Source organism: Crocuta crocuta, unplaced genomic scaffold (genome assembly GCF_008692635.1).
Source record: "Crocuta crocuta isolate KB4526 unplaced genomic scaffold, BGI_CrCroc_1.0 scaffold223, whole genome shotgun sequence".
NCBI lineage: Eukaryota > Metazoa > Chordata > Mammalia > Carnivora > Hyaenidae > Crocuta > Crocuta crocuta.
The window spans coordinates 5,187,676-5,211,394 of NW_027529426.1; the positions used below are offsets into that span (position 1 = coordinate 5,187,676).

The following is a 23,719-nucleotide window of genomic DNA, read 5'->3' on the forward strand; positions in this document are numbered from 1 at the left end:
ACTTTAATTTATTTAAGCTTTTTTTTTTTTTCAAAAATACTCATTTTTGAGAGAGAGAGACAGACAGAGAATGAGCAGAGGAGGGGCAGAGAGAGGGAGACACAGAATCCGAAGCAGGCTCCAGGCTGTCAGTACAGAGCCCAATGTGGGGCTCCAACCCATGAACCACGAGATCATGACCTGAGCTGAGGCCGGATGTGCAACCGACCAAGCCACCCAAGTGCCCCATTATTTAAGCTTTAATAAGTTAAATAAGCTTTAACTCCTTTAAGTTATTGTGAGAAGTTGTTAAAAGCTATCAAGGTATCTTTTCCTACTTTCCCTCTTATATTCCGTCATTACAATTTAAAAAAACATAAAATTATATTAGCCTAGTATGACATGGTCTTAGGGAATCATACTAATTTTAAAGATCATCTTTTAAATATGTATACAATCTGATGAGAAATTTTGCCTGGGAGCAACTTCAAGCTCACAGGATTGGATCCATTTAGTTATATAATCATAATGTAATGATAGCTAATATGTATTGCTTAATTTTGTCTCAGTGACAGTGCTCAGCATTCTTCATAAATATTCAAATAATCCTACAAAATAGCTATTATTACTTCTAGTTTACAGACATAGAATCGGGGCTGGTTTCCAGATGACTCTAGGGCCTGTACTGTTAACCGCTAGATGTTGTTTCTATTTATGTTTTCCAGGCTCCATCTTGTTCCTCAAATGCCTTACAATGGCTTACAAAGATATTAAAAATACGAGAAAGTGGGAAATAAGTGGAGTAAAGGAGGACCAGCAAGGGTCAAAACAAGTCAAGGGTCACAATGAAATGCTTGCACATTTGTTAACTGAAGGGTCACCAATTTGGCTTCAAGTGTGCTGGAAATGTCAATGCAATGTTCCTTCGCACAGCTGACAATGGAGTAAACACAAACATTGAGTAGGGGATGTACCTGATAAGCCCTGGGGCTCTTTAAAGAAGACACTGAGGATTAAAGGAAGGTCTGCAAGAATAATCTCATGATTCAGGCAGATAAGAGCTTCACAGGTCTCAACGGACCATAATTTACACCATCTACTTCCTCACTTATTTAAAAAAAATTGGGAATTGTGGCTAGTTTTAGAATTCTTCAAAGATTTCTGCATTCCTGCTTCCAGAATTCTTTCTTTTACATTAAAAAAAAATTTTTTTTTTTAAATTTCTGAGAGAGGGGGACAGTGTGAGCAGGGGAGGGTCAGAGAGAGAGGGAGACACAGAATCTGAAACAGGCTCCAGGCTCTGAGCTAGCTGTCAGCACAGAGCCCGACATGGGGCTTGAACCCACAAACCGCGAGATCACGACCTGAGCCAAAGTCGGACGCTTAACTGACTGAGCCACCTAGGCACCTCTCCAGTATTTCGTCCACCATCCTCAACTCATTCCAAGAAAATATTCACAGCGATTGAGAAATTCTTTGCTCCTATTTTCTCAGTCCCCCAGAATGTGATGTGAGCAGTCATGATTTACTTTTGGAGAGTTCCAGTCTCTTGATTCACCTTCCCTTTTGGGCTTTCATGCCCTGAAGTCACACCTAACCCTAAGGAGTCTTCTCCCCACTGGTTTCCCCTGGCTGATCATCCCAGCATGTAGCTGACTCTGCCGTGTCCACAAGCTGTGAGACCTGCAATGAGATGAGCACAAACTGAAATAAAGAGGTCACTCTGTCAGGTAGGTGCCCATCACGATGCAATTTCACCAACTGATTCCTCCTTGGGGCTCGATGCAAAGTCAAGAAGAGCAGATTCCCCTGGGCCGGTTGAAACAGCCAATGGATGGAACCAATATTTTATCATTTATCTTTCTGGATCTAGACAGTAATGGGATTGTTATCTTGAAAAATATTGGTATTTCCTTGCCATCTGAAAAAGATGCGTTAAAAGTGTGTTGGGGGACAGCTGGGGGCCTCGGTCGGTTGGGCGTCCAACTTGGTTTCTGCCCAGGTCATGATCTCACTGTTTGTGGGTTCAGTCAAACCCTGTAAGAGGCTCTGCACTGACAGCTTGAAGCCGGCTCGGGATTCTCTCTTTGCCCTTCCCCCATGCACGTGGGTGCACGCACGTAAACATTTGTACTCTCTCAAAATAAACTTTAAAAAAAAGTGTTAGGATTTTTAAAAAGAGATCTCTTGGTACAAGATTAAGGTTAGGATAGAATTCTGCATCATTTGGCAAGTACTCTTCCATCTTCTAACATCAAGCTGCCCAGAATGCTCTCATCCCACTCCTCCTCAGCTCTTTTCTTTTCTTACCCTTCACATCTCACCTTGAATACCAGCTCCTCAACTGAGCCCACTGTGACCACTCAATGCAGGCAGCTGCCACTCGTGATTGATTTTTGTTTATTTTAATTCCCTATCTCCCCTGCTAAACAAAAGCTGCTCAGTGATAGCAGACACTCACCTTATAGTCCCAGGACCTTAATCAGGGCTTGGTTCACAGTGGGGGACCACAACCATCTGCTGGAAAGAGTGAAGGTAGGCAAGCAAGTGGAGGTATCAGAGGTTGCAGAGCTGGTCCAATTCCTCACTATGGGAAGACAGCAGGTGATAGTGATCCTAGGAATGATCATAGAAGCATATGGAAGAGAAGGATCCTGAGTGATAAAGTTCATTTTGTCCTTTCTAATAACGAAACCATGTAGATGATTGGCATGCGAAACTTAGCAGTAAAGTTGACTGCCATGTACCTCAAAGGAAGGAAAATGGATCATGCCATATCCTTGGCAGCAAGTACAGGAAGACCGAAGGTGGGCAGAAATTTGACGCCATGAAAAAGACCTCCCCTCCACCCTCCCTACCTCAAGCAAGCTTGCCTCCACTTCCCTAATATGCTACTTCATCATCTGCAAATGCCTCAAGATGGTGCCTCAGGAGGTCACCCTGCAGGGTGCTGAGAGCCAACGCCAGAGCTGAACAGTAATCAGAGTCAGCTTCTCCAACAGTTGGGAGAAATGAGAAACACAGGGTTTTAGGAAGAAGAAATGTCTGGAGGAGCAGGAAGAAGACACCCAAAATTGGTCAACATAGAACTTGGTCAACATAGACCTAAATATGGAATAAGATGAAAACAGTGGCAGAAGGAAATAGGCAGGAGGGTGAGGAAAAGCAGAGGAATCGGGCTGGGAGAAAGAATGTGAGAAAGCTGTTCCCGCTCTCCCTGTCAGATTGTCCAGGCTATCTCGGTGGTTCTGAGGAAAGGGCACAGCAGCAATAAAGTGCAGTGAATCACCGGTGCTATTTTTAACACTCACCATTCAGCCCCTCTCTGCTCCCCTCCAGCACCTCTGGGATCCCAAGGGGCTGCGGGAAAGGGGCGGCCGAGAGACCACGTGTCTACAACAGGCACCAGGCAGGAGAGCAGGCAGCCTCTACAGAGTCACACACCACAACCCCCTCCACCCCTGCACCGTTACTGAGAATGGAGGGCTCCAAGTGGGGGAGCCCAAGACAAGACTACAGACAAGTCCTGTGGAAAGGGCTTTTCAGAAAAGGATGTTTGGAAGTGTTGCTCTGCTTAGGTCAGCTCTTGGCCAAAAACCATGTAAACGTTGCTCAAACAGTCTTGGAGATGCTTTTAAAACTTGCTCAAAACTTTCCAAATGAAGAGTTTGAGTGCTTTAAAGTCCTCTGGTAAAAAAACATAAAATTTGTAACATGTTTCAATTAGTTTGCATTAGTCTGCCTCGAGAGAAGATGGAATGGAAATTTACTAGCCAGATTTCAACAAACACCTTTGCATAACTGGTGAATAAGAGTGAATTAACGAGCATCATGATTTAATGTGACCAGCAGTGCCCTTCCTCCATTTAGAATTTGGAAGCCATCTTTTTTCCAGCCTTGACACTGCATTAAAACCAACAATTGGGGGCGCCTGGGTGGCTCAGTCAGTTAAGCGTCCAACTTCAGCTCAGGTCATGATCTCATGGTTCGTGAGTTCGAGCCCCATGTTGGGCTCTCTGCTATCAGTGCAGAGCCTGCTTCAGATCCTTTGTCCCCCTCTCTACCCTTCCGCTGCTTGTGTGTCCTCTCTCTCTCAAAAATAAACATTAAAAAAAATAACCAACAATCAAAGTGGGCTGAACTTGGAAGCTAATAACTCAACTACTGAATCAATCTCAAACTCATATTTGAAATGATCAGGTGTTCATTGCTTTCCTTTGAAACACTGGATATTGGGGCACCTGGGTGGCTCAGTCAGTTAAGCGTCTGACTTCGGCTCAGATCAGGATCTCACAGTTTGTGGGTTTGAGCCCCACATCAGGCTCTGTGCTAACAGCTCAGAGCCTGGAGCCTGCTTCGGATTCTGTGTCTCCATTTCTCTCTGCCTATTCCCTGCTCTCTCTCTCTCTCTCAAAAATAAACATTTAAACATTTTTAAAAAACCATGTTTTAATCATTAATATCTTAAAACTATTTTGTTTCACCTCATTTAAAATTTCTATTCTTTGATAAAACTTACTCATGTATAGAATGTTTTAATATGCTTACAGCAGTATAAATTCAAACTTTGTCAATAAGGGTTTACAACCAAAATAGTTGGTTATTCAGTTTAGAGACACACAGGCAGATACTCTAGAGCCTGGTGACCAAGGGTGTTCCTTTTCATCTTTTGTTTTCAGTTTCAAATTGTCTAAAGAAGGACTGTTGTGGCTCTTCCACAGCTCATCATCGTGTTCCAGTTCCCTCATCAGTTCTAATCCTTCCCAAAGATGGTCAGTGAAACACTGTACATTATTGGGAAGTTTCACTTCTATAAAACCAAAGGCAATTCTGTGTTGTTTTAAAAACGTTACAATGCAAGGGTTTTCAAAAGTCTGAAGATAAGAAATGACTATGGGGAGCAAACACTATCCCTAACTTGGATGCTGGTAAAGGAGCATCCAAGTCCACAGACAGAAGTGAGCTGGAGAACAGCCCCTCCCAACCCCCTTGGTTTTAACTTATGAAAATTCAACACCTTAGGAGAGAATCTGATTTGGACTCTTTATATAGATCATCTTTGTGAAAATGAGGCAGATCTTTGTTGCTCTGAATCTTGCTTGATGTCACCGGAAATGATTCCCAAAAACTGGAATTGAGGGAGTTGACTATTAGGGAGTCAGGAGACAGGATCCATCCTGATCCCACAGCTGATGAATAGGTGATTCTGAAAACACCTCTTCACCTCACGTAGGTTTTTCCTCTATGAGGTGAAAAGTGGTTTTCTAGTATGAAGTAGAAGGTTCCCTCTGGCTTTCTCAGGCCAAGATTATTCTGAGCAATTCCAAACCCTTAAGGCAGTATCAGTGGAAGATGATGTGTCCTGTAAATTACTTTATACCACGGACTTTCCGGATCTTAATCTGTAGAACCTTTGGTAACACTTGACAGAGGCCAGCAGACGAAGGGGCTAGTCTATCATTTGAATCAGGCAGATCCAAAATTAACTGTGGCAGTGTGTAGCAGCTCCACTTGGTTAAGCCCGAACTACCCTTCCCAGAGTCCCCTTTCCTGGTGGTATGAAGTCAGGCATGGCTTAAAGGCATGCTTGTGTGAGCTGTGGAAGGCAAAAGTGAAGCAAGGGCCATTTTTCTTTGAAGGTCATCAGAGTCAAAAGTGACAGACACCGGGGTGCCCAGCAGTCTCCAGCTTACCCCTCGTTCTCTTCTGCTCTACCTCTGCTTCTCAGGGGTTGACCTTGTGTGTTGACCCACGGTGGCCCCAGACCCACCACAAGACACGAGGCTGCAGACGCACAAAGGCGTTCTCCATAGTGCGGAAGAGCATCCCGTAGAGCTCCCCTCATCCACCTGGGCCAGGCCCAGTCCGGCAACTGAGTGCATCTTGCTTTCCTCAGATGGGACCAACCGGTGACTCGTCTTGATTCAAGTACCTCCCTCTGGACCTTTTCTCCAGCTCCTCACACAACAGTGTCGGGTGGAATTCCTGTAACAATCCTGTAGCTCGTGGAGCTGGGAGCAACTCTTCTCTTCTGACTCACAACCAAACCAAACGACAGACACTGTTATTCTATCTATACGGAACTCCTAAGAGGTGCCTGAGACGGAGTGCTCTGCATAGGTATTTTTATGTGTTCTATGAAATCATGTTTTCCTGAGGGCTGATAATGCCCCAAGTCTAAGAGAACATAAATGGTATCAAAAGGACAACCTTCAAGTACACACGTGTGTGCCTCTAGTTGGGGGTGGGGTGGGGGGAACAGAACATGAACTTGGTTTAAGAACTTGCTTCCACAAATCCTCAGCAGTAACGAACACTGGCTCTGTGGATGTTTCTGGCTGAGCGTGTCCAATCTGTACCCACAGCTTGTATTCTCTCCGCCGGTGCAGCCTCACAGCAGCACGTCCGGTCACCTGTAGTTCATTCCCGCTCCGACTCACCCCAGTGTGGAGGTGCTACAACGTAACAAGCACTTGGTTCACAGCACTGGAAACAAAGGAGGTGGAGACCAAAAACCTCAAACGGTTTCTGGGGGGTCAGGGGATGTTCCCGCTTTGGCCCATTGGTGCTCACCAGGCATTCTTTCACCCAGGCCTGAAAGGAAAACTCCAAAGTTCACCAATAAAACAGACACCATAAAGTGCGGGCATGGATTTATTGCTGTCTTGGTTTTTAACTGAATGCAGAGTCAACATTTTTGAGGAAAAAGATGTCCAAAATTCAACACCGTTAAACATTTCAACACTAAAATCTGTGGAAGGCAGCCCTCAAATGTTAACTCCTCTAAGGTCTAGCTGGCGGATGACTTGGGACAGAGTCTCCTGGGCTGGTCATCTTGGTTTGTGAGAACTGCTATCCTCTGATGCGGCAGCAGGGCAGGTCCCGGTGTCAGCCACCTGTTAGGCACTGCGGACAGCATTTTTGTCACCCTATGAAATGTCTGGGGAGCTCGAGGGCAACCTCCAATATGAAAACCCTTCCTTTCGCCTCAGGCTTAAAGAGACGCCCACGGCTGAGTCACGAGAAGCCACTGTGGACTAGAAAGAGTAGACGGGGCTACGGTGACAAAGGCCAGAGTGATCCTGCCCTCACAAAGGGACGTGTGCCTACAGAGCTCCTCTCTCACCCGACAGCCCGTTCCGAGGGCACCTGTGAAGAGGCCTCGCGTGGTGACCAGATGAAGCCACGCCACCTGTGAGCGGCTCTGTGCTCGTTGAAGGTACAGGATCATCCTGAAGAACGGGGTCGCTGCATCGTGAGTTCTATTCAAAACACACCTTCCACCTCTGAAAAACTGCTCTCAGCTGCCGTGTACTTGATTGCAATTTTGGGCTGATGGCTTTTTTGCAAGTCCCAGGATCTCTGGTGTGAAAATGCCAATGTGCCGGCGACTCCTGCAGGGAGTATGGTTCCCCAGGGTGGAGACTCAGAGGGACACACAGCTGCGCTGTGTCACACAGCAGCAACAATAAATACACGGCTGCAACATGGCGATGAAAACCCGCAGAGAAGTAAACATCGCAGACTCTGCAAACACAGGCCGCTCGCTGGTAACACTTGGTTTGAACCTAAAAACTGGTGATTTGCCCATAAAACATTTAAATACAGCGACTTTGATTGATATTTAAGAACTAAGCCAGGGGTGAAAACTAATTTTTTTAAAAGACAAACTTCATTAAATATCAAGGAGAGTGATAAATTCCAGGTGTCCTAATGGCTATCTGGGGCTTCCATGGCCAGGACAAGGGTGAGCCCCACAGCCTGCCGGTGACCCAAAGGCTGTAGTCCCACGAACCCGGAAGAGGGACGGACCCACATCTGTACCAGAGGACTCCTCTCCAGCCCTTCCTTCCGGCTCTTGACTTCACTCAGTGCTCGCTGCAAACACAGTGATACTGAAGGAGGAAACAACACGGAAACATAAAGGTGCATTTATTCATGTCCATGCCATCTAAACCTATTGGGTACAGCAATCAGGACTGGAGAAGGGACGGAATACAACCTAAACAACAAGAAACACCGGGACATCTGTCCCCCTGACTTGCAAGTTTTAGTTCAGGACAGTCTGCACGCTGGAAGCCAGTTTCCTCCCTGAGAAGCACGCGTCATGCCTGGTTCTCTCCCTCCAGCATGGTCTGTCCCTCTCTGTTAAGGCCTGGACAGTGTCAGGGCGGGGCCACAGTGTCTCCTCGGAGCCAGGCTCTGGCGAGTGCTATCTCTGGTGCTGTCAGTCCCCCGTGGGCCCGGGCTGTGCGAGGTCAGGCTCCGGCCCACTCGGCTCTGCCGTCGTCTGCCTCCGAAGCTCCTCTACCACCTGCAGCAGGGCGGCCCTCTCCAGCTCCAGGGCAAGGGCAGCCTGCTTCAGCTTGCTTTCGCTGGTCAGAAGCTTCTCAACGGTGGCTTCCAGGCTCTGGATCCTACTGTTTGCCACCTGGGGAATAAAAGAGAATGTGAAGTGTCCAATGATAACATGGGGGGACCCACTGTACACTCCTCTGTTCAATCTCGGGGACACTTCAGATGCCTATTTTGACAGAGATAAAGCCTATGTGTTTATCATCAGCTCTTCTGGCTGCACAGGAAATCTACATTTCCCAGGCTCCCTTGCGGAAAGCCTGGGCCACTCTTAGGTCCTCCAGCATTTGCTTTCCCTGCTGTGGTTCCTCTGAGACAGTGGCTTCATAGCGCAAAGGGAGCCTGATCCCCATCACTGACAACAGAGAAGATAGTCTGATATGGGCAAAGAGTGCTTCATGAACAAGAGGTGGGGTTTCAGGGACAAAAAGACTCCTGCTGTGCCAAGCCACTAAGGTTTCAAGCTTCCTTCATTACTGCAGCACCGTCTGGCCTGTTTACACGAATGCATATACTCATACGTAGACTGATTTCAGACTGATGTTCAAATGGTTTGCACATGAAGGCCCCGGCAGCACGAGCCTTCTAACCCAAAATCCTCTCTATCTTCCTCACAGTAACCTGCTACACCCATCCAGGAACACGGGCATGTCCCCCAGAGCACGTGCGGGGGCACTCAGGATGTCCAAGCATCTGTTACGAGGCCCATGTGTCTGGTCTCGCTGACCGGTCAGCAGCACCATGGTAAGCGGTGTCCTCACTCACACCCAGTCTGCATCCTTGGCACCTGGCACACGGGGTCGGCGGGGCAGAACTTCTCAGGTGCTTCTAACACTGTCCCTCCTCCTCCTGATCCACCAGGGCCGGCTTCTCAGGCACCGAGGGGGCTCCAGGGAAGGTGAGGGGCTTCCTGAGAAAGCCACAGAAAGTCTGACCTTCACCCGTTCCCGGCCTGGTCCTCGGCTCGCCGCTACATCCTGCAGTGCTCAGGTCACGAGGTCACACCCAGCCCAGCCCAGTACACATTCCCGTTTATTCTGGGTGGGGAAAATGGTACGTGTATTTTTTCCCCCTCTCATTTGCAAAACAAGGGAAACAGGTTTTTGAACAAGGCGACACTTGTGCCAGACAGATAACTCACGACTCAAAGTCTCAGTCTTGCTGTGCCACTGAAACACTCAAAATAGAAGGAAGGAAGGACCGAGATGCTAAGTCTGTCTGCTTACCGGGCAGGGGTGCTCACGCTCAGTGTGCACTTGCAAGGAGCACTCTGTAAGCCTCACGTTCCTACCCAAGGTCAAGGCCTGGGACAGGCCCACCTCGTCCTCCAGGCCCACGGCATTCCCCAGAGTGCCACACAGTGAGTGGGGCGCGGTTCTGCCTGGCCCTCTGTGTTCTACATGAATGTCGGGCTCCTCAGTGAGGCTGGAGGACCTTGGTGGGGGAAGGCACGTCTCTTCCTGCATGTGGGTCTGGCCTCCCACAGCACCTAGTTCATGGTCACTGGATGACTCACAGTTGCTCAGCAAAACAAACGTGCGTCTGTTATTATCTGGCACCATTTGGTTTGTCTCTGCAGTCGTCTTGTATGTGCTGCTGGACAGAGTGGGTTGAACACCATGCTCTCTGGCTGCCAGACAGCATCAAGTGTTTACCAAGAAAATAAATGGGACCTTGGTATGTCTGGCAACTATACAAACAGGACAATGCTAGAAAATAGGTTAATTTTGATATCCTGACAAAACCGCAAAGATTTATGTTCAAAAAAGATTATACTGAACACTTATCCACACCTATCCTTGGACTCTGAAAACTGTTAAAAAAAAAAAAAAAGAAAGAGAAGAAAGAAAGGAGGTGTGAGTCTTACAGAATGTGTGTAGTCTGGCTGAATGACCGTAAACCCACATGACTCAGACGGTAACAGGAAAGCGATCTTCAAGCACCCACAAATACTGCAGTCCCTGCCCCTACTCTTGAACAGCACCGTCTTCTGAATCTTGGCGGCCCTGGCCCCCAGCAAGGCAAGGACTCTGAATAGCCGGGGGAGGGCACCTCTGCCGTCTGGAATGACACCTCCAGAAGTGCACAGCCACTTGCTCTAAGAAAGGCCATTCCAAGGAGGAGGTCAGTCATGACTGCCTGATGCCTTTCTGGGGCAATTGAGAGATGCCAGCAACATCACAGCTTCTTCTTGTCACAAAGGGGGTACAGTATCACAGAGGCAATGTGAAATCACATGCACCCTTCACCACAAGAAAAGAGCACGTGGGCATTAGTCCAATAAACTGCATCTTTTATTTCCATCCTGCCTATCTTAAGGAGCCGAATGCTTCAAATGCAAATCTGAGCTTTGTCAGAAACAAACATTCCAGCAGGTTCTACTTCACAGGCATACTGTTTGTTTGGAAGTCACTTAAAATCACCACCTCAGCTGCAGACCATTACAGGCCAGATAAGGCTCTTTGTCCCCTGGAGCCCCCCACTTTGGGTTACAGCTCCGACTCCCCAGAGACACTGTGCGCAAGCACATCGTCAGTCAGGACATCTCGGTCTTACAGGGAGGAAAAGAAGCTAAATTTCAGAACGCGCCTGGTAGTTAGGACTGGGCAGGGAAAGCAGTTTTCTTTGTTCCTCTACAGTAAATAGCCACCAGGGTCTCCTGGGGTAAATCCCTGCTGGGAGGAATGCACTTTGGACAGGGTTGGTTTAATAAGCTCGCAAACGCTGGCCTCTCTCATATCACTGCCAAGCCCGTGTCTGCAAAGCGGCAACTTTCTATGGAGAAAAACAAGAGGCTCAGGTCAGGATGGAAAGCTTATTGTAAGGACAGCCCAGGGACACCATAAAATACACACCGTGGGGGAAAATGTGTATTTGCCTTTGCAGCAGCTCAAAAATTTTTAAAAACACCCCTCAAACAATTCCTTGGCATTACCACCTATTTATGGCCCTAAAAAAGTACACTGTGTGGTTACATTATCCCATTTGGTTGGTAAAGGGGTTGTGCTAAGCAGTCAGGGGTTCCGTCCGCGTCACACAGATGACAGAATCGGGACCCAGCGGGTCAGCAGTGTGTGCCGTGTGGAGCTCTGGGCAGGGACAACACCGGACCTGGCCTGCCCCTCTCACCCTTCCGTACGCATTGTCTGTTTGCCTCTCCACCGTGTGTTCTCATTGACACTTATCCAGGCTAAGATGGGAGCTTCTAGAGGGAAGAACAGTGTTCTTCGTTAATCCAACATTTGCAGTAAGGACTCCCAAATCATGACCACCTGCTCTGGTTTGTTTTGTTGGGTAGATTTCTGTGTTACCGCCCTCCATGGGCCTTGCTGGTTCATCACAGAAGCCCGAGCCTTGGATTCTCTGGTTATTACTCAAAGCACAATTGCTGGCATTCAGCGAATAGTCCCTCAGCATCCTGGACCCAAGGTCGGAGCTGCGCCTGTCTCCTAAAAAGGTTAAGTGAAGAGACAGCCTCTCAGAAAGCTCCAGGACTGTCTGACCCCAGCAAAGGATAATCTGTCTGCTCCCTAATAAAAAGGCCCAATTCTCCTGGGGTACCTTTGATCCCAACTATAAACAGACCAGGGGAGGGAGGTCCCGCGGTCACAGGAAAACCCAGCCGGCAGGTGCTTCTGTGCGCTAATGATCTACCGTGCTTTCCAGGCTCGGGAAGCTGCTTTATAAACGTATTCTACCTGCAGCTGTTCCAGAAGGTCAAGGTTCTGTTTGCGCAAGCTGCTGTTGGTCTTCTCCAATTTGTCCATTCTTTGGTTGTCACTGAGAGGAGAGGAATCGATAAGTTCTTCTTGAAGCACATGGTACTCGACTTCATAGGCTTGTAACTGTTTAGAGATATCCATCTCAAACACCTGTTATATACAAAAAAGTCATCAGGCGCTGAAAATGAGAAAAATTGCACGCACGCACACACACACATCCGTGTCAACAAGCTTCCACTAAGCATGCACTCTATGCCTGGTTCTTACAATTAGTCATTAAAAAAAAAGAAAAGGAAAATTCTCTGCATTGATAAGGTAACAATTTTACTTGGAAAGAAAAGAATAAAAGCAGCATTTAGAAATAAACCTACGGTAATAACAGGTGAGGGTCTCTGATACTCATTTTCCATAAGCCAAAACTTTATTTTTCACAAGGCTTATAAAAATGTATTTTTAGTTCTTATTTCAGTAGTTACTTCCTTTTTCTCTGAAAATTCTATTATGTTAGATACGTCCGCTATGGGTCAAAGAGAGAGGAAAAAAACAAAACAAAAAAATCCTAGCCCTATTTGCTCAGTCACCGAGTCAAAGTTTAATTATAGTTCAGTTGGGTTTTTAGAGCTACAAGAACAGCTAAGTAATGGAACTGTTTACTAAAAACCCCTCCTTTGCACACAAGATATGCGGAGATGAGCCAAACCCCAAGTGCCGCCCACACGGATGAGTGCATGTGAAACACTGCCTTCCTGCCCAGAATAGGGACAGGGATCAAAAACCCACCCGTGTGAACAGCAGTCCCACAGTGCGCAAGTGAGTTGCTCAAGTTTGTACTTTTTCTCGATGAGTGAGCTGCATGGTAGCTGGGCTCCAGAGGGGGTCATGAGGGGGTTTGCGGCTGCTCCAGGCGCATCCTCTCTCCCTAGCCTTTGCTATGGGATCACCCCATGGGCCATGCCTCTCGGCACAGAAGTGACATCCCAACGTGGCCCTGTGTGTGGGTCTGAGCACTGGGTCATCCTGGGACCACAGATGGCCAGCACCATCAGAACAAACATCTAGAGGATGAAGTTAGACTTCAGAAGAGCACATAAGGCCTCTTCACTGTCTTTCCTTAAGAAACTCCAACATAGTTAAAATCAGTGAAAACCTATTTCTCCCTACCAGCATTCAAACACAGAGGAATCCTATCTTCCTGAAATCTATGTTCAAAAACCACGTTCACTTTCACACCATTTCCAACAATCTTCTCTTCCTTGTGATTTAGTTTTTCAGCTTCCTACTTTTCAAATTTAATTCAATGGACAATACCACTTAGACACAAAAGTCATTCTGTGCTGAGAAATGAATATGCAGTGCATTGGCAGTCCATCTGCATGTGAAAGTCCGCTGTGCTGGTCGGTGTCTCTGCTGTCCCTCAGAGCACCTGTGAGCTCCGCAGGGAAGATCATCTCTATGTCACAGTCAAGAACGCGGACTCAGCCCTTGAAGCAGGGCTCCACTGGAGACGCCCTGCATGACTTCTCCCGGCCTTGGTTCCTGGCCTCCGACATGGGGGTGACGGCACCCACTTCCCATCATCGCTGTGGGAATTATGTGAGAACTGGTGGAGGCTCCATGCAAGTGCCTGGCAAGGTGAGCGGCTGCTACGGAAACAGCTTCCACGTACTTCATGTTCAACTCTGTGCTTCAGCAAAGTGAGAGGATGCCGCACCACGGAGCCTCTGAATAGCTCAGAGTAAAAACCACAAACTTTAAAACCGAGAGTGCCGTGGCACTGTGTATAATTATAAATATGAGGCAGAATAAATGTCATACCCACACTTTTTTCTTCCACAGATTTTTAAATGAGCTACTAATGTGGAAAACCTGGGAACAGAACCTGTGGCCTTTCCTGCAGACTGATGACCTGCTAAGGTTAATGGCTCTCAGCTGTGCCCAAAGCCCAAAGCCATAAACTCTTTCAGGACTCCATCAATCCCTAGGAACCATCCTGGGTCGAAATCGCCGCTGCTTAATTGCATCATTATCTCCTGGCGGCTGTAACACTTAGAGCCCTTGATTCTCTAGTTACGCCCTCGAATTGATCTCAGACCTTGGCGGTGTGTGACTGGCGGAGAAAGGAGAGCCCAGGTCCTCGGACAGTGCTTTTTCAAGTTGCTACGTATTCTTCATTTCCGTAATTACTGATGGCTTCATTATTGTACGTACTCAACGTGTTGCAACCATGTAAATCCATTCATCAAGTGCTTGGATATCTAGTTACTTGCAAAGTTTCTGTTGTTATAAATGACAACCCTGAACATCCTTGTACATATGGCTTTTCCCATATTTTGGATTATTTCCTAAGGATACATTCCAAGAAATGGGATTACTGAGTCAAAGGGTATGAATATTTTACTGGCTTGTGATACACACTGCCAAATTGCTTCCCAAATGGGAATCATCAATGCACAATGCCATTAACAACATACCAATGTGCCAGATACAGTATGCCCTTGGCAGTGGGTACTGGCCTTAAAATTTTTCATTTTGTTAATCTAGTAGGTAGAGCATTACATGCTTTTTAAATTATGCATGAAGCTAAATAATTTCCCAGGTATTTGTTTACTAGATGTATCTCCTTTTTAGTGAATTGCCTGTTTATGTCCTTGGCTCATTTGCTATTGGAGACCTAGTGAGTTTCTCTTTGCAGTCTGTGGACACTCGGTACAATGGAGCCATTAACCCTGATGTCGGCGGAGCTAGCCATGTACTTTCCACCAGAACCCTTCCCTCCCCCCAGCTGTCTGTCTGTCTCAGTGGCATACCAAGGGCTGGAGCGTGGGGCAGTGTGCCCGGTATCAGCAGTGAGGGAGTACAGTGCCTGGAGTGAATTTAAAAATAATAAACCCAACTAAAAACTGGTCTGCTTTTTATTATCACCACATGCAAGCAATTCTAAACAATACCAATGGTAAAATAGTCCTCCTCACTGTACCCCGCCCTGTCGGTATGGCACTGATTGGCCTTTTAAGAAGTCCTCATCTTCAACAGTAAACTGCCCAAGCAGGAAGGCCCCTCCCCATGCAGAAGGGGCGGCCTCAACACGGTGATTTTGAGGAGCGTCTTCTGAACAAAAGGAACCTTGTTAAAATTCTGGTTTCTATCCTACAAGCTCAACTAGAACAAGGAATTGTCTAGTGTGGTTTTAATGAAGTTGCCCACAGCAGCGCTTTTCAAATGTTCCAGTGCGTGTGAGTGCCCTGGGGACCTCGTTAAAATGCAGATTCTGACTCAGCAGGTCTGGGGCGAGGCCCCAGATTCTGCGTTTCTAACAAGCTCCTACATGATACAGGGACACGGTGCTGGTCTGGGGCCACACTCCGAACGCAGCCCAAGCGGGGCTGAACAGAGGCTGTTTGCTCTGTCTCCCGAAGTCGCTCTCCAACTGTTTTTCTTCCCTGTGCTGCAACGAGGCTGCAGAGGCAGACGGCACCCACCGTGACAAGCATACCGACCTGACCTCCTCTTCACTTCTGTTTACTCCCAGGGTTTCCCTCTTCTTGGGTCAGAGGGTTTTTACGGCTCATACACGACTGACAGTTAAGTCACACTGAGGAACTGCCACAGAGACTTCAGAGACCCTCGTCCTTCCACCCTGGACGCCATCCACTCTGGGCCTGCCCCGCCGTGGCTGCTCCTGCCTGCCCAATCTAAGCCAGAGCTGCAGAACCCTCTCCTCAGCGACCCTTCCCACCGTGTCTCGGACGCAGCCCGCATCCCAGCTGCTCAAGCTGAGGCCACCTGTAGACGAGGCACGTCATGAGAAGGCGCTGTTGGCCATCACAGAGGACCACCTGGACTCTGCCCGTTCGTACACAGGACAGAATGCTCTGTCATGTGCAGTGAATAGGTCTATCACTTCCACCCTGTGGACCTCCAAGATTTGAGCTTAGGGGTCCTGTGAGACTACAGAGGAGTCACACTGTGCCTCAGGCCTTATCTCTGTAGGACTTGAAACCGGAGCACCCCCGGGAGAGGAGGGGCAGTGAGCTGCCTGGCATGCTAACGACTTCCGGGCAAGAGTTCTGCCAGGTTGCAAACCCGGGCCCCCAAACACAGATTTCGTGTTCTCTCCGCTGCTGCTCCCCACTCCCCAAGCGCCCTCCCCTTGAAAGCTCACCGCAGAGGCATCTAGAATTTCTATTCTCACTCCGCTGCCTGCGATCAGGTATCAGCAAAGTGTGGCCTGTGGACTGCATCTGTTCCACTGCAGGTTTTCATAAAGTTTTACTGCAACGCAGTCACTTCATTCGTGTACATATTTATTATCTGGTTGACTTTGTGCCTCAAAGACAGAATGACTAGTGACTCCAACAGAGACCGACTGGGTCACAAAGCCTCAAAGACTTCCTATATGGCTCACGACAGAAAATGCGTGCTGACCCCTGTTCTTAGCTGATTCTTTGGGCCCAGTGGAATCCAACGACCCCCCCACCCCCCAAGTTCTTAATCAGCGGCACCACTCCACCAGCTTGGCGTCCGGCTCCCATAAGTCCTTGCACAGGCACCACTGTGGCTCTTACCACACTTGAAATTACAGGATTACATGCTTATTTCCTGCGCAGGATGGGCTCTGGTGTCCGAGACATTACATTCTTGGCTTTGCCACTGTAAACGGGAGCACTGGGGATGTTACTCTTTCCAGGCCCAGTTTCCTCACCTATAAATACGGGGATTATAATACATGCCCCTGGGTTGTCAAGGAGTCAATGGAGTAAAGGATGCCAAGTCCAAGACAGTTGCCTAGAACAAACCACACACACACACACACACACACAATGTTCTCTCTCCATGCTGTGTCCTCTTCTATTCTTTCAACATTTAGAGAGAACTTGATACTGTGAATAAATATTCTTTATAGAAAAGGGAAGAAAAATGGGATTCTTTTCTGGAGCTCAATATCTAGGAGGCAAATTGAATGTCAGCTGAGACTGCCTGTCTTAGGGCCAGGTGCAAAGTCAAGGCATTCACTGGGCACAGACTTTGGGTAACCCGGGCTCTCTGTCTGCCCCAGCGGCCAGAAAGCGTATGTATATGCAGTGAAAGTTCTAAAAGGGAGTCCATGCACATGAATGCCAAAACATAAAGGAACCAAAAGGGCTGAGAATTCAGTATTAACATACTAGTGAGGTACAGAAAAGCTCTGTAATTAAATGACACCCAGAGTAGCTGCTAAATCACTTGGAGGCAAGAGAAACCCTCCCATCCTGCTTTGCAGCAGGGCGACTGTGGGCCGGTGAATTTACCTCTCGGCGCCCGGAGTTCCTCATGAGTTAAAATCACCTATCCTCCTGGGGATTTGGTCATGATTAAATGAGATCATGTGTATACGTACATTCTCACAGAACCTGGCACAAAGCAGGGCCTGAACAGGCCAAAGCTGTGCACATTGAGAGAAACACGCCAGGGATGCAGAGCCTATCGATAAACTAAAAACGGAAGTGTGGCGTGGAAGGTAGTGCCCTTGCACACAGGCATAGGAAACGTGTGGAGACCCAGAGCCACGAGGCTGCCACCTGCGCCTTTCCCAGGTCAGACCTGCTTCTTCCTCTATGCCCAACACTGAAGGAGGGGCACCAAGAGACCACAAACACACCATCTGGGTGCAACCCATCAGGGTCACTGGCTTCATCTCGGACTATCAGAAATCTTCGGAATAAAGATGTTTAAAAACTAGCTTTGTTTCACTATTTGTTTTTACCTGATTGCTCTGTTTTCATTGTAGTTAGAGCAGGTGAGGTAAGTCTTAGGCTTCGCAGGGGCCTGACTGCTGGCCCTGGTGCAGAAATCCCTTCCAGAGCATTTTCTAAGCCACCTGGCCTCTGGACACTTCCAGTGATGATCCACTTGCTGCGAAACAGCGCAGTCCTTCAGGGTCAACAATCATTACCAGCATATTCTTCTTTCTACAGAGTCGAAATCTGCTCTAGCCCCTAGCCCAGACCATTTAACCACTGATCTAGTGGTAATTCTGGCTCCATCCACCCTCACCCCTAACATTTCAGAGAGGAATGGTTCTACTGTCTATAGAAAGTAGAAGTGCTGAAGTCACAGATGTGGAACTGACTTCTATTTTGAAAGCCACACCATGGAACAAACTTCTAGAATACATATTCTCTATCACCACTTTGCTACCGAAGGTTGTTTTGAGAGAATTCCAAATAATACCCTGCGGCAGGAAAAATCAAAGCACGTAGAAGAGCCTACATTGAATAGCGCGTGTGTTTCAGAAGAACAAACTAGGGGTGAAGCCTCTTAATTGTAAGAAACCACTGGTAACTTGTGCTGCCTGTCACACCGGAACACTGCCACCAGGTTCCCAGGTGGCACATCCCCATGCCATTCACAACAGAAGCACACTCAGGCAGGCACTGAATCACTGAACACGTATCTGTCTGTGTGTTTCCTACATGCTGGGCATCACACAAGATACTGCCCAGGATACAAAGTGGTAGGAGATAGGTCCCGATCAAAAGAAAATTAAGGTCTTCGTATCCAGAATGGCTTAAGCCTTTGGAAGGTCGGATCGAATCATACCTGACTGATGGTCTTTTCCATTTGCACCAAGCCCAGGTTGGGAAGGGTGTTTTTTATAAAGTCAACTATGGTTTCTAGGTTTTCGTGTTGCAGAATCAAGGGCTTATGGCTTCCCAACAGACTTAATGCCACTTTAAATATGACCTCTGATCCCTGAAGAAAGATCATATCTGGGAAAACACAGAAATGCAGAAAGTTAAACCAGACCAGTTTCTGATGAACTAACATTGCATTTTCTTTTCCACACATCAGAGCAGGATGGTGGGAGATGTAAGTCCAAATTGCAAACTTTCTTCCCTTCTTAAGTGCCTGATATTTCAGATAAGGTTGTCAAGACAATATTGCAAATAATAAAAGAAATATAAATAAACATACTGCTAAGATTTTGTCATAGGTTGATAAATCTTTTTTGTCGTTGTTCTAAAAATATATTAAATTCAAACATGCTTCAGAAGTTAAACAGAAAAAAACCTTTTTATCACCCTGTTTTTCTAGAAATGCTCCGGATTTTAAAGGAGTTACTAACACATTTTTATGGGTACAACTGAAAGATTTTTAGATATAAAGCATCAGAAATGTAAAAAATGCTCCTCTTCCTTGTTTTGAAATAAGGAATTAAAAAAGCTCTAAAATCTATAAAATGTCTGCAGAGTTGCAAGAGTACGTTATTAAATATTTGCAATATGCTACATTTTGGCATCATAATGGAGTACAAACCATCTCTGTTCAGAGAAATTCAAAGAACTTTGCCAGAGTTGTTTTCTAGTTCTTGTCATAGCTTTTCCTTAGCCCAGCTGGTGCATGTTAGCAAGGACTGTACATGGTACGAGGGAGGGCAAGTGGCCCGGGGACCTGGGCGAGCCGCCAGCTCAGCCCTGGTGCCCCCTCCTCACGAGCTGAAGCCACTGGAGAAAGACTCAACGTGTTCTGAGAATGAAGCATAAAGCCCTACCAACAAACTATTTGGTGGCTACATTCAGGCAAGTTACCTAAGAACTAGAGTTAAAAATACAAGAAAAAAAAACTTTAATGACTAGAGCAAAATACTTAATTAGAGGCCAACTGTCAATATGGGGGGCAGGCAGTGCTGCAGGCTAATGGAAGAGACCAAGGAGTGGTCCATCTCCTCAAGTCAGGGAAGACGTTAGTGGGTGAGAGGAGTCCCCAGCCTCACTGGCCTCTCTAGGTGGTTCGGTGCGGTAACCCATAAAAGCCAGTAAGAAACAGGAAAGGCCAGAAGCCAGTGCACACGTAGGAAAGGTGTCTGAATCGGAGTGGTCTGGGCACAGCGCACCCCTAGGCGCCCGCAGACCAGGTTAGGCCTGGAGATGCCCTGGGACCTTCACCAAGGCCTCAACTGCAGCAGCAGACCTGGTGCCAGGGTGTGCGCCACCTGCCGAGGCCCGAGGTCTCTCTCACAGGGCTCAGGGCCACAGCTTCCACAGACATCACAAGTGCCCATGGCTCGGGCGGTCCCAGGGAGCTGGAAGGGACTGAGGGCTGCCTCCTCATCAGGGGTGGCTGTATATGCCAGGAAGATGAAGTAGAGAACTGATGGCACCTTTGAGATGTGAACTTCTTAGGGGAAGTGTTATGTGTATCGAGACAGCCCTGTGGAAGAATATTCTTGTAAAATGTTGGCTTTCTAGAATACACCGTCTACCCATGTAATTTACCACTATAGAAAATAAAAATGATCTAAAAGAGCACTATAACTGAGATGTGTTTTTAAACAGAAATGACATTTCCCCCAAAACAAAACAAAGGTGAAGCTTCTGTGGTGTAGACAGTGACACCTCTCTTCAATATATCAACATTTATAGCTGAACAAAATCTGACGGCATCTATCAGAATACCAAGCCATTCTGTGCAAGGTCCTAGAAAAGGACTATACCACCGGACCAACTGCCACAGCTTAGTGTCTTCAGTCTCTGAGAGGTGTGTACCTTACAGTTAGATAGACTGCCTCATCTAAGCCAATTAAGATACATAATTTTCAGGGAAGTTTTATGAGCATAATCAAACATGCAATCAATATCAGCAATCTTTTTTTTAATGTTTGAGAGAGAGAAAGTGAGCAAGTGAGTGAGCACAGGCAGGGGAGGGGCAGAGAGGGAGAAAGAGAGAGAATCCCTAACAGGCTTTGCACTGTTAGCACAGAGCCCGATGTAAGGCTCCATCTCACAAGCCATGAGATAGTGACCTCAGCTAAAATCAAGAGTTAGTTTCTCAACCGGCTGAGCTGCCCAGGTGCCCCATATCTGCGATCTCTGAAGGCTGATGTCGAGTCTTCCAAATTTTATTCTGCTAGGATCTTGGTTTTTATAACACATGTACTTAGCTGAGAGCTCCCTAGCATTATAAACTTAGACTTTTCTGGACTGTATGAAGAATACAAAAAAAGTTGGGAGAGGCATTTTTTAAAAAGATTTTTAAATGTTTAATTTTGAGAGAGAGCAAGAGAGAGCAAGAGAGAGAGAATGAGAGGGGGAGGGGCAGAAAGAGGGGTGTCAGAGGATCTAAAGTGGGCTCTGTGCTGACAGCAGACAGCCTGACACAGGGCTGGAACTCACGATCCTTGAGATCATGATCTGAACTAAAGTTAGACGTTCAGCTGACTGAGCCAAGCAGGCACCCCTAAATTAAGTAATTTTTAAATAACAGTAAAGAATTACTTTAATTTTTGTTCATCTTCCAATCCATTTAAATATTTATTTATTTATTTAGAGAGTGACAGAGACACAGAGCAGGAGCAGAGGAGGNTTTAAATATTTATTTAAATATTTATTTATTTATTTAGAGAGTGACAGAGACACAGAGCAGGAGCAGAGGAGGGACAGAGAGGGAGACACAGAATCCAAAGCAGGCTCCAGGCTCTGAGCTGTCAGCACAGAGCCCAATGCAGGGCTGAAACTCATGAACTGTGAGATCATGACCTGGGCCAAAGTTGGACACTTAACCAAATGAGCCACCCAGGTGCCTCCATTCTGGGCATTTCAAACAAGAAACCAAAACCAATAATCTCCTTGAGAAGTGAGTTAATTTCCTACATGTGAAAATCACTCCACAAGAGAGTGAGCTGCAGGAGTGACCTCAGCAGCCCGGCTCACCGCTCACTGCCCTGCAGCCAACTTCCCTCCTCTCCTGTTTCAAGCCACCCAGAAACAGGCAAAGGGTGTTATCAGACAGGAAGTAAAGGGAACCTGAAATTCAGCTGACTCCACCACTTTAGCAAGCATTTGCTGAGAACAACGCAAATAGCTACTTTGCAAATAGCTACTTTCCTTTGAAGACACTCCGCCAGCCCCATTACTGTGTTAACATGTATCGGAACCCCATTTGAAATTCCCCATGATATAAAGGTGCAGTTTCCTACAGGGGGAACCATTAACGCAAAGCCTGTGGCCAGTAAACCAACTTATGGTGCATTTATTTTCCAGCCACCTTTGTCTTTGTCAAGGGCAATCCCTCTCTCCCTGACCTTCCCCTGGGAGGCTGGAGTCCTGGTACGAGAGCCCCACCTTCCTCCCAGGGCCGGGGGTGGGGAATGAAGGATGATGGCAGACACAGCACAAGCAGATGTGACAAAAACTCCCTTCCCTAGCTCTGTATGTATCACGTTCCCTGGAGAGTCTTTTTTCCTGGACATTGAAATCATCTTGTTTTCCTAAGTCTATTTTAGTCTCAAAGTCTGAGTCCTTCCCTGTAGTACAGGTGGCTTCTGTGTTTTTTGCAAAAGCCTTCATTTTTACACCCCACGTCGTCCCTCATCTGCTTGGCAGCACCTCGCTTAGCAAACACCAGGAGCCGAGCACTGCGGCCACCACCTGCATCAGAAGCAAGTTGGCTCCTAGTTTTCAGGGGTTTTTTTGTTTTTGTTTTTTTATAAAGCTGGATGTGATTTGTAGGTGAACAGGGCAAACATCTTTCCCAAGACCCTTCTGGAAACACACAGGAGGAGGCTACTTTACCTTATGTGGCACCCAATCGGAAGACAGACATTCAGGAAGTGCGATTACCATGTGAAGGTCACTGGCTGGTGTGCCTCCAAGGAGCGTATACTTAATTCAAAGTAACCTGTTAATTAATATACGAGCTGTGCTGTCCTACGCTGTCCACAAGCTGAGAATCCTGTACTTACATATGAAATGGTGAATAGTTGACAAAGGTCCATTTGTTTTTATGGTTTATTCAGGCCTAAAGGCTTACAATGAAATGGGCTTTGGGCCAAAAAAGACTAGAGCGTATGAATGGCAGGTTTGGGCAATTAAAACTAAGCTACCGAGCATCATGGAGCTAAACAAACACGGTTTGAGTCACCGATGCTAAATACAGAAGTGGTTTAAAAAAAAAAAAAACTTTCTATGGGACCTACTACTAATAAAATACTTTGGTTTTAAGTACTGATAAATGGATTGGAATAGGTTGTGCAAAACAAAACCAAAAACATTAACAGTTTTTGCAAAATGACATCACACAGTGCTGCCTTAAGTTCCTACTTCCTGCCTGCAATCTGAGGAGTCTCAGCCAGCTGGTCACATACCCACTTCGTACAGCAGGGGTCTGGGGGCTCCAGGACTTACACACACTGGCATCTTTATGCATAATGTATAAGAGCCTCTAAGACTCACCACTGATTACGTACTATAAATACCCTGACTTTGATGGCTTTAGCTTCTAATTTATGAAGTCGTCAGAATGAGCTTTAGAGGTGCGAATATTGTCCGATGGGAGCGGCTGGTCTGCTGTCCTCATACCTACGCAGCCAGGGAAGACTTTCCCGGACAGAGTTCTATGGCCTTGGCTCCAGAACTACCTGCAAGGGGCGCGGAGAACTCAGCGCCGACACTCCCGTCCAAATCCCCTTGGGGAAACTGTTTCTCACAAATGGTATAATTCCGTGCCTGAGCTGTTTTCAAACCATTAACCTCAACTTCCCTCACTCCCCCACTCAGTCTTCACTCCTCTCCTGTTGGAAAAAATACAGTAAAAAATCAGGAGAAAAAGCAAAGTGCACTAATGATTTTCTTTAAATTTCCAGAGCAAGAAAAGTAAAAAAAAAAAAAAAAAAAAAAAAACACAAC

General features: G+C 46.8%; 1 protein-coding gene across 1 annotated transcript in view; it reads right to left on the minus strand.

Annotated features, from left to right (window-relative positions):
• Nucleotides 1–7,894: 7,894 nt before the first annotated feature.
• Nucleotides 7,895–23,719, minus strand: part of TBC1D1 (TBC1 domain family member 1) — a 220,461-nt gene continuing 204,636 nt past the window's right edge. The window contains exons 20-22 of the mRNA XM_077758874.1: nucleotides 18,636–18,805; nucleotides 12,033–12,206; nucleotides 7,895–8,410 (exon numbers count right to left, since the gene is read on the minus strand). Of these exons, the coding sequence (XP_077615000.1) occupies nucleotides 8,207–8,410; nucleotides 12,033–12,206; nucleotides 18,636–18,805 (548 nt within the window). The 3' untranslated portion in view covers nucleotides 7,895–8,206. The remainder of the gene's footprint in view (nucleotides 8,411–12,032; nucleotides 12,207–18,635; nucleotides 18,806–23,719) is intronic.